Source organism: Neophocaena asiaeorientalis, unplaced genomic scaffold (assembly GCF_003031525.2).
Source record: "Neophocaena asiaeorientalis asiaeorientalis breed wild unplaced genomic scaffold, Neophocaena_asiaeorientalis_V1.1 scaffold264, whole genome shotgun sequence".
Classification (NCBI taxonomy): Eukaryota; Metazoa; Chordata; class Mammalia; order Artiodactyla; family Phocoenidae; genus Neophocaena; species Neophocaena asiaeorientalis.
Window position 1 is genome coordinate 4,078,721 of NW_020185332.1, and position 15,953 is coordinate 4,094,673.

The 15,953-nt window shown below is 46.7% G+C and overlaps 1 protein-coding gene across 1 annotated transcript in view; it reads right to left on the reverse strand.

The window, feature by feature from the left end:
* Positions 1-15,953, reverse strand: part of TLN2 (talin 2) — a 447,872-nt gene that overhangs the window by 59,095 nt on the left and 372,824 nt on the right. Inside the window, exons 42-45 of the mRNA XM_024735251.1 lie at positions 15,754-15,924; positions 10,121-10,267; positions 6,034-6,135; positions 3,463-3,582 (exon numbers count right to left, since the gene is read on the reverse strand). Coding sequence (XP_024591019.1) covers positions 3,463-3,582; positions 6,034-6,135; positions 10,121-10,267; positions 15,754-15,924 — 540 coding nt within the window. The remainder of the gene's footprint in view (positions 1-3,462; positions 3,583-6,033; positions 6,136-10,120; positions 10,268-15,753; positions 15,925-15,953) is intronic.

Below are 15,953 nucleotides of genomic sequence, written 5' to 3' on the forward strand. Positions count from 1 at the left end.
GGAATGTCGCTCCAAGACATAAAACTTGGAGTTTGAAATTGGCAACTTGAGTAAAGCAATACTTGAACCTCAAGAAAAACCCTCAATTCCCCCTTCCTGCCCAAATAAAAGTAAAATGGAGAAGATTGTCTCCTGGTTTTGTGCCTTGAGGGAAATTAGAAGCCTGGCCTTCATGAAGTTCTGGCTCTCATTTCAATTGGAGGGGGTCTAAGAAACACTGATCCATCATCTGTACTGCCTAAAACTAAACAAAACGTTCAGATTATTCTCAGGCTTTAAGATCAATTACATCTGAAACCAGGTCAAGTATAATTTGCAGGAATGTCGCTCCAAGACATAAAACTTGGAGTTTGAAATTGGCAACTTGAGTAAAGCAATACTTGAACCTCAAGAAAAACCCTCAATTCCCCCTTCCTGCCCAAATAAAAGTAAAATGGAGAAGATTGTCTCCTGGTTTTGTGCCTTGAGGGAAATTAGAAGCCTGGCCTTCATGAAGTTCTGGCTCTCATTTCAATTGGAGGGGGTCTAAGAAACACTGATCCATCATCTGTACTGCCTAAAACTAAACAAAACGTTCAGATTATTCTCAGGCTTTAAGATCAATTACATCTGAAACCAGGTCAAGTATAATTTGCCTGGGAGAGCTTGTGGAAGTTGGAAAGGCAAGAATGGATGTTATCTGACAAACCACAGTTTCTCCTTAGAAAATATGGCAGGAAAAACCAGTGTGTAGAGCAGAAGCAGGACATCACTCTCCCACCTACAGAAAGTGTGCCTTGGAGTGGAAAGTTTTAGATAAAAGTCTAGAGCAGACAGCCATCTCATCTGCGGGGAGAGGCCTGTGCTTCTCACCGCAGGCTCCTAACAAATGTTCCTGCCAGCTTTTAATACGCAGTATTATAAGTGGTTATGGCAACGTGTCCTCAGAGACGGCACCATCGTCACTAAACCTTTTCTCCGGCATTTACATTTAGAAGCCTGTGGCTCACGGTATCTACATTTTTTGGTCTTTTTTTTTTTTTTTTAAAGAGGAAACTTGTCATAAATTGCAAAGCCGTTGGAGGGTTTTAACTTTTCTGGGGAAAGAAGTTATCACAGGGACGTTAGCAAAAGTTTGAATTTTCCATGGAAAAACGAGCAGATAAAGCTCCAGCTCGATGTGCAGAGGGCAGAGCTAGGACTTTTCCTGTCATTGTCACATCCTGGAGAAGACCAAAATGCTGACTTGGCACAGCAGACTGCAGGACCGCAGTGAAGGGGGAGGCTTTTTACTTGCCCTGGATATAAATATTTTCACATGCTGTGATGTAGGGCCCTCTTGGGTATACAAACAATTCCACAGCCTTGGAATAAAAAAACTACATTGCTTCAGGGATCTCCTAACCTTCTCAGTTTCCCCCCAAATATCTGTCTGGCAAACGCACACAAAGAATTTTCCTTTGCAAGCCACTGGTAATTTTATATTCTTTCTGCTCCTTTTCACTCCAGGTCACACTGCTTGTGTGTCTGGAATGTAAAACACATCTCAAGATGTAACCATGAAAAGGGGAAACCTTAACGGAAACACAGCTGCTACAAGGGCAGGGCCAGTACCTAGAGTAACTTGCTATTGTGCTTTCGGCAATGCATTTTCTTTCCTGGCTGCTTTGGCTTTCTTTTGTACGTTGCTTCAGTGGTCTGGGTGGCAATTAGAAAATTGCTTGTTTCACCCAGGGGGTGGGGTAGCTCATAAGAACTCAGATGTGGAAAGGGCTCCACAAATCACTAGGTCTTCCCTCAGTAAGGCAGGCAGGCCAGCAGTGAAACTAACCAAGGAAGAGGCATGTAAATCCCACCTTTAAAGATTTCTGGAGACAGAGATCCAAACCTCCCCCACAATCACAGTCTCTTTTAGTTTTCAATCCTCTGGAAAAGCCAAACACTTCTTCCTTTTGTCCAACCAAACTTTCCCTTACTGTAATAGAAGGTCCCTTATGCTTGTTTCTGACATTCAAAATTACATGTTAACCAAACGAATTATGAGTCCAGATGATCTTACTAAAAGAGGGAGTCTGTTTAAAAAAAAAAAAAAGATGGGCCTGTGTAAAGAAATCCACAGAATCGTATGCGGGTCTCTGATAATTTTTCTTTCCTGGTAATGACTTGACAGACTCATGGCAAATAGAATTATTCATGCTGCAGCCTAAATACCCAATCCTCAATAAAATCTCAAAATGCAGGCACTGTTAGAAACTGAAGTCATCCCATGCCGGATATATATGTATGCCAGTACATACATATGGTACTTCCATTTACATGCATTGTTATGACATACGTTAGAAAGTGATTTTGTTCTGGGTTTTCATTTCTGTAGTGCTGCTGGGAGTCTTGGTGAAGACATGCTTAGACCTGACCCCCAGGAGAAACAGCACTGAGTAACTTGGGGACAATGTCCATCACCGCAAGGAGAAGGGAAGACCAGCTCCAACCTTCTGCCTTGACAGCCTGGTTCGTTTCGACATGTCATGAACAGGGTTCGCCCTCCATAAACAGCTTGCCGAACTTCACGGATGTAGTTACCTTGTTTTCCCAGGGTCCCTGCAATTCACTCCATTATTCTTTACTGCAGGCTGGGCTTTCTTTCTCTAGGGAGCCATGCAGTAGCTCAGGCCCGGGCCCCTACCATGTGTTAACACTGATACAGGTGTAGTCGGGCACCCCAGAGCTCTACCCACCCTGCATGCTTGCCAATGGACCACTCGATTTCTCAGAGGTATTAGATATGGGACCTCTTAGTAAGTGGCCTCTGGAGTCAAACTTTTGTCGTTTTAAGACTCCTACGGGGGCAGGCATTCTGATGTGAGTCTGTGTTGGGCATTAAGTAAAGTGAGTTTAGGGAAGGCAGGTAGGTAAGGACAAGGAGTCCACAGGGGGGATGGGGGCAGGGATCTGGGCCCGTTCTTAAGAGGCTGCCAACGATATTTGGGCAAGACTTTGTTTCATGAAAGCAGGCTGGCTACACAGCCCTTTCTCAAGGGAGGGGCAGCTGAATCCCATACTTGGCTCTTCTAATACTTCTGTCAGCCTTTGGGAAACATACAAATAATCGAGGGGGGCTGCGAAGCAGGAGTAGGAAGTAAGAGGAGGATGGCAGTGTAGGTTCCACCCTTGGCATCAGGCGATGGGGCTGGGGGACGGGAGACCCAGCAGAACACTGTCAACAGAGTCCTGAAAGCCCACCTCCCCAGATGGCCCCAGATCTGCGCCAGGAGGCCTCAGGAAGGACAGAGAGCCTGGAGCACGGGATGGGGCTGCTGGGTGTGAACCTAGGCAGGTTGGCAGCAAGAGGAGAGGGAACTACACCTGCCTCTGGCTATTGGGCTGGGGTCTTCCGGAGTGGAGCTAAGCTACAGAGAAGAGTCCCCCCGGGAGCAGGCACCAGTGTGGGTTTGCTTCTTAAAACAGGGACTTAAGGTGGCAGACCTCCTCTGGTTCCGCCGTGGCTGCTGCCATCTGGCCCTGGAGAGCCAGGTGCCCATAGTCACTGGTCATTTGTGAAGCCAGTCCTCCCAATTCCTCCGGGTTAGTAACCGACTTAGTCATCTGGAAAAAGAAAACAAGCAAGACACAAACACACAGGGACACACAGAGAAAAGCATGAGAACCACGTGTTAATACCACTGGGAGCCAAAGGGTCTCATTCACTTTTAAGCTTGTGGCTTCCGTGTGGGGCTGGACATTGGAGAGGGCAGTTCAAGCGAAGCCCATGCTGCAGCCCGCATGACAGGCCAGCGGCTCCCGGCCAGGTCAAGGCAACATGCTCAGGTTCAGGCCGTGCAGCGTGGAGGCCGGGCCTCAGGGTCTGCTCTCTGGGAGGTGAGATCAGCAGCCTCCACCAGCCCTGCCCCGTGGGGTTACCGGGGAGCCCCCCCAGAGACACCACAAGGGGCCCCAGCCCCGTGCAGGGTGCAGCCCTGGTCACACGTTGCTCCCGGGCTGATCGGGTCTCTGGGGACTCAGGAGCAGGTCCCACACCGCCGAGAGAGGGCACAAGGACAGGATCATCGGGAAACAGTGACTGAAGAGATGGGTAAGCCTAACGTTTCGGTGGAAGAAACTCACAGAATTCAGCTGTGTGATAACATTGTGCCAAAGAATGACAACGTTTCAGCCACGGATTCAGTGAAGAGAATACTGTAGCCTAAATGGTCACGTTCTGCCTTTTTACTCTCAAGATATTCTGTATTTTCCTCCTATGTGATAGAAAACCTTACCTCCGCTTACCCTACCTAGCTAATACCCTCATGTCTAGTTTTTCCTCCTCTGACAAAAAGGCCTCTTAGAACGCACAAGGGCAGTTGTAACCCACAACCCAGAAAGGTATCCATGTCCCTCTTGGGTCCAAGGCTTCCCTCTGCCCCACCTGTTCTCTGGCTCTGGATGACGATACTTCCCTCTCTCTTTGTGGCATCTAAAGTTCTTGGTTTTAAAGGACTTAAAAAACAAAAACAAAAACCTGTTAAATGACTCCACATCCATGGAGGGTGGGAATGTGGGCCCGTCTAAGGCATGTTTACCAGGAAATGTCACAGGCTTTCGGGCCGAGGTGTGGGTTCCCAAGGAATGCATGCCACACCCCAAGAGAACGAGGCTGTGCTAACAGCTGCTGCATGCGACCCTGCCACAAGGAGCACTACAACCCTGGGGGCCGCCCAGTGCGGTGGGGGGAACACTCACCCCCTCTGGGCCCTGGCCAGCCAGCCCAGGAGCAGCAACGCAGCCCCAGGCTGGGCTCCTCAAGTGCATGGACACCCAGGGTCAAGACAGGCCGGCTGAGAACCTGGCCCAGGAGATATTCCAGAACCCCCTGAGGCCACTGGAGACATTTTCAACCCTGCTGCATTGTGCTCCCTGCTTGGAGAAATCAGGACCGTCGGGCTGCCGGGCTAGCTGGGACGCCCCTGAGCTCTCCTGAGCAGGGCCAGCCCGAGGACGATTCCAGCCTTCTCCCAGTCGCTGACATGGGCACTGTTCCTTCCTCCCTTCCGAGCCCGAGTCCTTCTCAACAACAGGGGGTCTGGCTCAACCGCAGAGTTTCTAAGAATGAGCAGCGGCAGCCGCCAGGGAAGCCTTCGCGGTCCAAGCTCAGCCTCTAGTGGACACATGACTACATGACAAAACCATCCAGAGAGGTGCCCGACCTGATGGGGCAGGAACCACGCAGTGGCGCAGTCTGGTCCCTCCAACTCAGGCTTAGGTGGTAGCATCAAAGAGGCATCTTTCAATTTTATCCTGTGACACCTGAACTTTCGGAAGTTAAGAACTTTCTTACTAGGTACTTATATTAATTCTCTGAGGACGTTTTTCTTTTTTTGTACAACTTTTTAACCTATCAAGATAGCATTCACTGTCTCTCAATGCCATTTATATCTAAACAGCCATATAATACAATTCTGATTGCATTACATTTTAGCAAAAAAAAAAAAGTCACCTCCAAAAGTTACATGCCTTCTGCTGTCAGGAGAAAAATTTTTTTAGATAACCACTGTTTCATTTTGCCTGAAAGACTGGCAATGTCGTACTGTTCAGCACTGTCCAAGGATTATAACTTGGTTCCATTGGACAGCCTTGGTTCTGTCCCCAAATGTCTTCTCTTGTACTGTAACTTTAATCCATAAAAACATTTCAAGTCCCCTGTGAGATAAATAGGATTTTTTTTTTCTTTCTCTATAACTTGCAATGTCCTTCTCATTTCCTCCTTGATTCTAATTTTCTCTCTTTCCTTTGCTCCCCTGTCCTCATGCCCAACTCTCAGTCATTTTTAATTCCCTTTTGGAGCTTTCTCGTGAGATGAGAAGTCCAGCAGCCTGGGGCTTCTAGACCACAGGCAGCCAGAAAGACCACAGATCAGGACAAAGCTGAGGCCCAGGAGGAACTAGAAACACAGAGGACTGATCTCTCTCCAGCACAGATGCCAGATTTGAATACTCAGTGGTGTGGTGGATAAAAGGGCAACCAACAGTGGGGTGCAGGGTGAGCCCATTTTCTTCTTACCATTTCCTGAGCTGTTACCGCAATGGCTTTGGAGTATTTAACCACTGTCGTCTGATAGTCGACAAACGTCCCCTTTGGTTCTGGAGGAGTGCCTTCATCCAGCTACAGGGGAGAGGAAAAGAACCCAAAGGTCATCAGAGGCCTGTTCAAGTGCGGGCTTTATTTTTTAGAATCAGGAACTTGGGAAAACGGAGAGGTCTTCAGAGTTTCTTGGGTCCAGAGTCAACAGAACCCCCCAACTTCTGTGATAAGGACCTCATTAGAGGCGCCCATAAGGTACTGGGGGCGCACAGGCAAGGAGAGGACCCCCAGTGTGTCTGAGGGGAGTGGCAGGGCTGTCCAGAGCAATGATGTTTCAGCCAAGTCTTACCAGGTAAGCAGTGTGCCACACACAAAAGGTGGGGAAGGAGTCCCAAGGAGAGGGGATAGCGCTGAAGCACGTGGAGGTGGGTGTGAGCCAGAACGTGCAGGGAGGTCAGAATGGCAGACAAAGAGCTGGGGGAGGCCGCAGAACCTCCATCATGAAGGGCTTCCCTAAGAATGGTATAGCCCATGCATGTCTCTACCCTGGAACACTCACTTCTGACCTCAGCTGGGGAAGAGAAGGAATTGGAAACATCAGGAATGACTTGTTCATCTGACTCTAGTACCACAGGAACTGAGAGAAGGGTGAGATCACTGTGGAGCGGAATAGGTGGAGAAGTGGGACAGTCCCTTGAAGGGCTGGGGATTTACTGGCTCAGAAGACTTGAATTTGAGACCTGGTTCTAGGACTTGTGAGTAAATACCCAGCTTGAGGCTCAAACTGGTTCTCAGGACCTTTACTGGAAACGTCCAAGCATCAGAAGGTTGTAGTAAAGATCAACTGAGACGACACCTCGTCTACATGAAGGGAGAGGAGAGGGTAACCATGATGATGAAGATCATGACGGTGAGAAAGATGATAATGTCGGTGATTATGATGAAGAAAAAGGCCACCCATCCCCACCACCACCAACGCTGTGACTGCCACCACTGGTTGCTGAACGATATTCTAGGTGAGGAGACAAGGTGAACAGAAATGACTACAGGAAGAGTGAGTGCAGTGAACACGAGGGGGACGTTGAAGGGGTGGGAATCAGGCTGGATCTGTTTGATGAGGAACCTTGCAATCATGAAGAAAATGGTGGGATCTGCAGTAGGCAATGCTCTATCTGAGAAGATCTCCCTGGCTGCTCTCTGCCAGATAGTCTGTAGTCTGGGAAGACATTAGGGGACCAGAGGGCAATTAGGAAAAGATTAGGTGGAGTGGTCAATGAGAGCTACCTGTCGTGAGTAGATCCAAGCTACGTATGCGAGTTGAATGAATGCATCACTGTAGCCTAGTATGTAACGTGGTTGCACAGGCCAGGATGTAATCTCTATCAAACCAACAATACAACCTCCAGGGTAGATTTCTTTATGTTTCTTTATCAGGGAGTTAGACACTGCCAAGTATCTCCATCACACTTTGGGGGCCCGCTGGTCAAACGAGGACTGAGCTGTGGACTCATACACTCAGTATAAATTAACTGGGCATCTTGTAAGGGTCGGGCCATGTGCTGGGAGCCTTCATATGAGATGTGGTGTAACTGCAAACATGCCAGGATGTTGGACTAGAGGGCAGCTTAGAACACAGTGGCCACTGGTCACCATGATGAACCTTCCAGTGTGAAGAGAATGAGAGAAGTAAGAACAAAGTAGTGACTTTTTTTTTAGGATTTCAAATTTACTTAGTTGAAAGAACTTTCCTTTATTCTGAGATTATAGCCTTCCTACTTTTTTTTTTTTTTGGTGTTAACATGTCCTTTATTTTATGAAATACTACTGATGTAGATATCAGGGTTTTTGTTTTCTTTCTTTAATTACCTTCCTTGGCCAAAAAGAAAAAACAACCCCCCCCAACACACACACACAAAAGCAAACAAAGAAAAGGGACTTAGTCATAAAATCCCGAAGATTGAGACTAACCTCAGTGAACGGGGAAAAAAAGATTTAGAAAACTTGAATGATTTGCCCAAGGTTATACAGAAAGCTGATTAGTTCATGGTAACCTACGAATTCCCAAACCTTCTGGTACTTAGATACAGAGAGAGAATTTCAAGGAGACACTCCACAGCAGAAGCTCCAAAAGTGGCAAGAATTGCACCGAACTTAGATTCAGCTTTGGGTACACTTGAAGTTTTTCTGCTAGTTACTGCCTTTTGGAACTTTAGACAATGATTCTAAGAGTATATCAGTGTTTTAAGCAAATAACCAAAACTCAGATAGAAAATGACATATTTACAATGCGTTGCTGCTTAGGGGCTCAAAGGACCTGCAATATCACTTAATACAAAGTCTCCAGTGACGGGCAGGCCGGGGTGGGCTTAGAAAGGAGACAATGGGGAAGAGGCATCGTGCAGTACCCAGGGTGTCAGGTCAGGGTATGTAGGAGTTTAGGGGTATCAATGAAACCCCAATTATCTACTTTGCAGAACTGAGGGAAAAAACCCCTTTGCTCCTGGCCTCTGGGGTTCATGTTGTTAGTGGCTCCTAATTATTGCTATCAGACCTATTTCCCAGCCCTTCCAAAAGAATCAGGCATGTCCTGGGCTGACAGAGCAGATGTTACACCCCTGAAATCAGACAGTACAAGAGCCACTTTCCTTATTAAAGATTCATTGCAATATGCAAGGCTAAAAGGCTATCAAAAAAAGACTTCCATCTTCCAGGGATTTATGGAACTCTTCCCTATCATTAGAGTGACTGTGAAAAATACCTCCTAAGAAGAAAAAGATTATCATTTGAAGTTCTCATTTGTACTGAGAAACCTTGAGCTCCATTATTTAATATCCTTGATAGATACATGGCTTAATTTCAAAGCTCTGGTGTTCCGATGTCCTGAAAACCAAACAAACCCACTGAGACTTATCCAAGGGCCTTGAAGAAGAGGACAATTTACTCGTGTTCTGTCAGACTGTCCAAATTTGAAGCGTGAGAAGCCCACAGCAGAAATTACTGGAGTGCTTTGACAAGGCAAGCCTGGGGTCTCTAAGGGATCCCCAGCATCCCAGCCTAGCTTGGGACATTATCAGTCTGATAATGTTTGCATAATGTTTAATGGGAATTATCCTAATTACAGTTTCAGGCTATCATCTCTTCCTGGAGATAGGAACCAACCAATCTTCTCTAAATTAGCAATTAAAGACCACTTATTATCCTGAAAAACCACATTAGTGTATTCACAATCTGACAATGGACATTTCCAAACACAGAGGAAGTCTACAGTTCTTAGCTATGCTATCAGAGGATGGCAATTAGACATTGACGAGTAGTTGTTAATTCTGATGAGCATCAAACAGACATGATTAGTGAAGGATTCCTTGGGGATCCTTCAAAAGAGCAGGAGATACTGTCCAGTCATCCTTCCCTACTGACCCAACTCAACTGATGGGTCACTGGAGGAGAAATGATACCCCTGTCATCTATGTCTGTTGTCTACAACTGGTCTCTGAGGGCTTTTACACTTAACCATTTCAGTGGTCCCTGCATCTGGCTAGATACCAGAACCATGGGGAGATTTTGAAATGACTAGGCTTCACACCATAGAGATTCCAAGTGATCAGGGCGGGGGTAGGGCCTAGGAATGTGCATTCTAAAATGCTCCCAAGGATTCCAAAGGAGCCATTCTGAAGACCAGCACTTGGGAATCACTTCGTTATTTCATTTTGGAGTTTGCTCCCCATGACAACCCTACGAGGTATACAGGGGAGGTAAATAATTACCTCCATTTTATAAGTGAGGGGACCAAGGATGCCTTCTCCATCTCTTTTTCCCCCGTGTAAATGTGGAAGGAAGGGTGCAACCGGCTTACAAAAGTAATGAATGAATAATAAGGAATGAAGAATATGCTGGACGTATGATAAGCAGACACCTCAAGAAAAGAGGAGGCTTGCTAGTGTCAGCCTGGATTAGAGGGCTCCTCTGACAGCTCCTTAGAGAAAAGCCCCTGGGACCAAGTTAGAGGGGAACCTTGGAGGAAATGGGGCCAAGGAGTGCAGGAAAGCATCTGGGGGCCCAGGCCCACCTTGCTCATGGCTTCTGCAATGGCGTCGACCATGCCTCCCACCAACCCCACTTCACTGGCAGCTTCATTCAGCGTCACCATGATATCGTCCACGGCCTCCTTCATGAGCTGGGCGGCCTCCGTGATGGCATCGTGGGTGTGCTGTGCCTGAGGTGGGGGACAGGGGTGAGAAGATAACTGTAAGATGTTTCCATAAGCAGAAGACAACGGTTCTCAATCTCTTAAGAATCACTTCACTTCTTTTACAGATAACCTTAAAAAGCAGAATATAAACCTACATCCCCATTATGGAGCACAACAAATGTATTCTCTTTTTCCTTTCCTTTATTATGTTTGTACATTTGTTTGCAAAATAAATAAAAATCAGAAAGACAAAAAGAAAAATCTCTTTTTGCAAACAAAAGGAAAAACAACCCTGCAATTTCATCCAGCGTCTTATGACGTGACTAATTTTATGTTACTACGTTCAGGGTGGTAGAAAGAGCATACCACAGATTCCCTAATATACAAGTTGACGGATTTAATAGAAAAAAAAAAACTATATAAAGAAAAACACGTGTTCACAACAAATGAGCTTCTCTTCAAAGTTGCCCAATACACTATAATTCCCTTTCTATAAATACAACTGGATTATGGAAATAGAGATACATACAGGAGGCAGAAATCTGCAGAAGGCTACACGGGCTTTGGAACTATGTCACAAATGACATTTACATGAGTTTGGAGGGACGAATGATGAAAGTTCTCCAGGGATAGACACTCTGCAGGCAAAGCCTGAGTGCTCATGAGTTCCCCTAGACAGTCCTCAGAGATGCTTTAACAACAATGTATGGAGCCCAGAGCAGGCCCTGGCAAGTGAGTGAATGAAAGGATGAAAGAATGGTGGTGCCAGGCTCCCTAAAAAACACCTTGAGTGGTAGCAAGATGAAGGAGCAAAGAGTGAAGGTCCTGGGGTCAGAAAAGGCTGGGGTCGAATTCTGTCTCCACTGCTAAGTAGCTAAGTGGTCCTGGGCGTGGGTTCCTAAGCCAAATGGGAATAATTATAACAATGCTATGCAGTGGAATTCTGATGAGATGAGATGGTTGTAGGCATCTTATCATTTATAATAAGAGCAGTCTAGTAGGGGACCGTGTCCTTACCTGGGAAATCTGAAATAATGTGGGGTATTTTGTGTCAGAAGTGCATTGCATCCGGTACCGGATGCCCCCGTGCAGTGGCCATGGCTGCCCTGATGCTCCTCAGAGGAAGATGACCCCTCTAAAAGGCCCAAGGAATTGCACCTTTACTTTGGTAGATGAGAAGGTAAGGAAGCCAGTGAGAGATGGTAAATGATAACTCTTTTGAGTGATTAAATAAAAGAGAAGAATTCCAAGAAGAAGCTACGTGAGCCATGGGAACTGGCTCAGCTGGCAGAATTAAAAAGACACAGGAATCAAGAAGAGTCCTCCAAATACAACATCTGACGAGATGTGAAATATGTGATCACGGATGGTTATCCTGAGGCAACCGTGTCAGGATGCAAAGCTCTCTCTCTGAGGGATGTGATGGAGTGAACTGGTAATTTAGGTTAATGGCTGATTTCATGGCGCAGAGAAGGTAAAACACTAAATGTGCAGATTGCTTTATTTTGATGGAAGCCTGAAAAGTGACATCTCCTGTACATAACCCTCCAGAGAGAGCATCTCACACAAATATGTTCTCATTTATAAAAAAGATAAAATGTAAAAAAAAAAAAATGAAAAAAAAAAGGTAAAATGTAAGGTGTGCATTTCTGTAAATCTCTCTTAGAATGAGGCAACTATTGGTGGCACAAAAATGTTAGCAACTCTGTACATTCCTATTAAACAAAGTACACATTTGCGGGGAGAAGTGAGAGTGGCTTGCCAAGTATATCTGCTCTCCCATGCAGGCTTAGGAAGGTATCAGAAGCCAATTCTGGGGGTGGCAGAAGTAAATCACAAAACAGTTCTCTGAAACTCATTGGAAAACGTAAAGGACACTTTCTCCACACCAGAGTATCAAAACCTACAAAAACACATCCTTGCTCTTGGCTGTCCCAGAAGTGAATCACCTTCCCATCTGCTCGTGGTGAGGAATTCTTTAGAAGGCCTGCTTCTCCTTCACTCCACATGTTTAAGTTTTTACAGATCCTTAAAGGGTCAGCTTAGAGGCTGTGAGGCCTCCTCCAATTACTCCAAGCCTTACCCAGAGCCGTGTCCTCTAACTCCAATGGCAAACCTCATCTGGATCACACCACTGAGGCCAAATCCCACACATGGGCTGCCTGAGCACACTAGCTTCAGACCCCAAAAGACACAGTAGGCTCTCAATTAAGGCAGCCTTAACCAACCAAGAGCAATCTGGCAAGTGGAGTCAGCAGACTCGACAATGAGGTCGTTATTTTAGAATCTGGAGGGGATCCTTGTTACTGCTCCTCACAGAGCAGCAAAGGAGAGAAATCAGACTCTGTTCTTTTTTGGAAACGTGTCTGAAGTCTACTTCCAAGGGAGCCTTATTTCTTTATTATAGTGCTCCAACTACAAAGCCCAGTAAAGCAGGCATAGACATCACAGGAGTTTGGAAAATGGGAGAAGGCTACAGGGGGCAGATCTCAACTTCAGTAGAGGGGAAGAAACAGCTAATAATTAGGACTGCCCAACAATGGACAGGGTGGCATATTTGCTGGAGCGTTACAGGCAGACGCTGGAGAGGCCCCTTCAAGGAGGATGGAGGAGGGAACTGAGTGGGGGAGGGGTGAGTGGGGGAGAGGTGAGTGGGTGGGGGAAGCTCTGGAGGTACAGAATGAGTGTAGAAGGGGGCTCAATGGGATGAGGGTGAGGTCACAGAGCAAATGTCTTGTACTCATGCGATTCATTAACACCAGGCTCTGGGACTGTTACTTTCTAATTTTTTTTTTTTTGGAACACCCATTATGTCAGGCACATTATGTCATATAATCTCTACAACTACTCCGGACGTATTCATTACCAACCTTATTGTTTAGATGAGGAAACAAATGAAGTTATTTGCCAGCAAAAGGCTGAGCTGGGATTTGAAATCCAGATATGTTGGCCCCCGAAGCTTACCCTATTTCTCACCAAACAAAAGACACTGAAAACCATTTAACCACATTTAGACCACATGCAAACAAGGACTACGACATCTAACACATACGTTTTATACATCACCTAACACGTAGCAAGTAACACTTAGTAAACATCTGCCCAAAGAACAGCACCCAAGGGGATTAAGTCTCTGCACTAGGCCTCTTAGGAAAGGGCCTTCAAGCCAACTTGTAGTGTCCCAGGCACCCTGTGACAAGCCTGTCAGAGTCTGCAGATAGCACAGGTACCTGCTACCAGTGACAGGATCCATGTAAACTCCTGCATCGCTGTCACTCATCACGTGTCTTAGTTCATCACCTGGTGCTTCAGGTCTTTCACTGAGAACTACTCCACACTGTTCTCCAGCCCACACTTCCAAGCAAAGGATGTCATTATAAAGCTTACAGTGCCGACTACAAACGCTCCCAACTGTGAGGTTCCTTGGCATACAACAGAATTCCACGAGGAGCTCTGAACTTGCAGTCCAAACAGATGTCTTAATCTCTTAAACATCCAGAAACCTACTAATTTGAGTTCTTCTGCTGAGAATGAAACCCCCTCAGGTTAGGCGTAGAGATGTGGCAGTAAACAGCCCTGGAGAAAAGATAACCTAGAACTGGGTCTGGAAGGTGAGTCCCAGCTGCTCCAGTTTAGGGAGGGAGCAAAGGGGGTGGGAGCCCGACTCTGGGGCATCCATCACTAACCTGTCACAGCCAAAGGGTGTCCTTCTTCTTGCTCTGTCCACCACTTCAGCAACCACTCATTTTTTTTGCCAGAAAAGTTGGAACAACTCGAGGGCCAAGGCTGGCTCTCCAAGTTTTTAGCATCCCCAGTATTAATCTCTTACGAGTTGCCAGATACATGAGTGAAAAACTGAACACAGAGAATGCAAGTCCAAGACATTATTCATGCTGCTTCCAGAATGGCGTTTCTAGACTACGGATGGGCTGTGCCATTTTCCACTGCTCACTAGAAAGCCCCAGCTCCTTCGCGTGCAGGAGGAGGCCTGTCACGATACAGCCCAGTCTTCCCTCCGGTCCCATTGTCCCCACACTCGGTTCCGGACACACCAGACTAGAGTGCTATTTTCTAAAGAGATCACAATCCTTTTATAACCCTCTCTGTGCTTTGCAGATGCTGCTCCCTCTTCCCTGCCTCCTTCCTTGACCCCGCCCAGGCCTTGCTCCGGGCTGAGTTGGCCTGCGTTTCCACATGACCCCACGTGCACCTCGCCTGTGATCTCGGACAACTCGGCAGGGAGGCCTCAGCTTCTGCACGTGTGCAGTGGGAACCTTCCCATGTCACAGAGTTTCTATGAAGATTACGTAAGATGAGGGTGTAAGATGTAATAAATGACACAGAGTCGGCGTGCAATAGCTGTTAGCTCTGAGATCACCATTTTGCCATCTGAGTCAGTCTAGAGTCTGCTCTGCTATACCACGTGACTGATTTGAAGATCTTAAACATACAACAAATCACACTAAAAAAACCCCACAGGGGCTTCCCTGGTGGCGCAGTGGTTGAGAGTCCGCCTGCCGATGCAGGGGACACGGGTTCGTGCCCCGGTCCTGGAAGATCCCACATGCCGTGGAGCGGCTGGGCCCGTGAGCCATGGCCGCTGAGTCTGCGTGTCTGGAGCCTGTGCTCCGCAACGGGAGAGGCCGCAACATTGAAAGGCCCACGTACCGCAAAAAACAAACAACCCCCCCCCCGCATATATAAAATGGATCCTTGTAGCTCGTAGGTCAGTATGCTACACAAATCTTTCCAGTAGTGCTCTCTCAAGTTAATCTGCTTAGGTGAAGACCCATTAAGATCACATGATCGTATGGAGGCAGCTCCTAGAAGATACAAGTGGTGAGAGAAGCCTCCAGCCCCCTCTCCAGGTTCCAGAACCCTGAGGAAACTTAAGGTGCATGCTGGTTTCACAAGTAAAACAATCCCTGATAATTTCTCTGACCTCGAGAGAAAAGGACATGTTGTCACCATCTTTGGCCACTTAAAAGTACCTGGGTGGCACATCAGGCTGAAGAAATGTTCCACCTGTAAACTGGTAAGGGAGATTTTCATATTAAACTACTGTCCCCAAGGCAATAGCAACACATGCCATGGGTGACCTTGACCATGTTTCTCTTTGAACTTAAGTACCAGGAACGGAAACGACACTTAGTGGAAAACAATAGAGGTTTGCTTTGTGTCAACACTGAACAGGTGCCGGGCAGGTATTATGGTTTTTATTCTTGTAATAACCACACAATACATGTTTCTTTCCCAAGGATGCTCACCTATACACACTGTCACGGAAAAAAAAAAAAAATTTCTAAATCAGCCTTAATTGTGTGCATTTCTTGGTTTTCCTCTTAAAGATCCCCGGTAAGGCCAAGAGAAGCTTATTTCCCACTTTTAAATGGAAAATCAAATGCCACCATCCAAAAACTGGATGTGCCCTCCCTGGAGGGACGTGATACAGAGGAACGTGTGCTGGCTTCTCAGTGTCCGAAGTGAGCCCCTAGCATCCTGAGCTGTACCTTGGGGTTTCCTCCGCCTTCCTTGGCTGCGTACAACATCTGTAGGGCAGACTCTGCGAGCGTCTTGGTCTGGTCCAGCACTGTCATCTGCTGTTGATGGTCCAGAATCTTGGAGGCGACACCCACTGCAGCCAAGATCAAGGGCTCAAAGTAGCTCGCCAGTTGTGTCACCTTTCAAGACAAAAAAAAAAAAAAAAAAA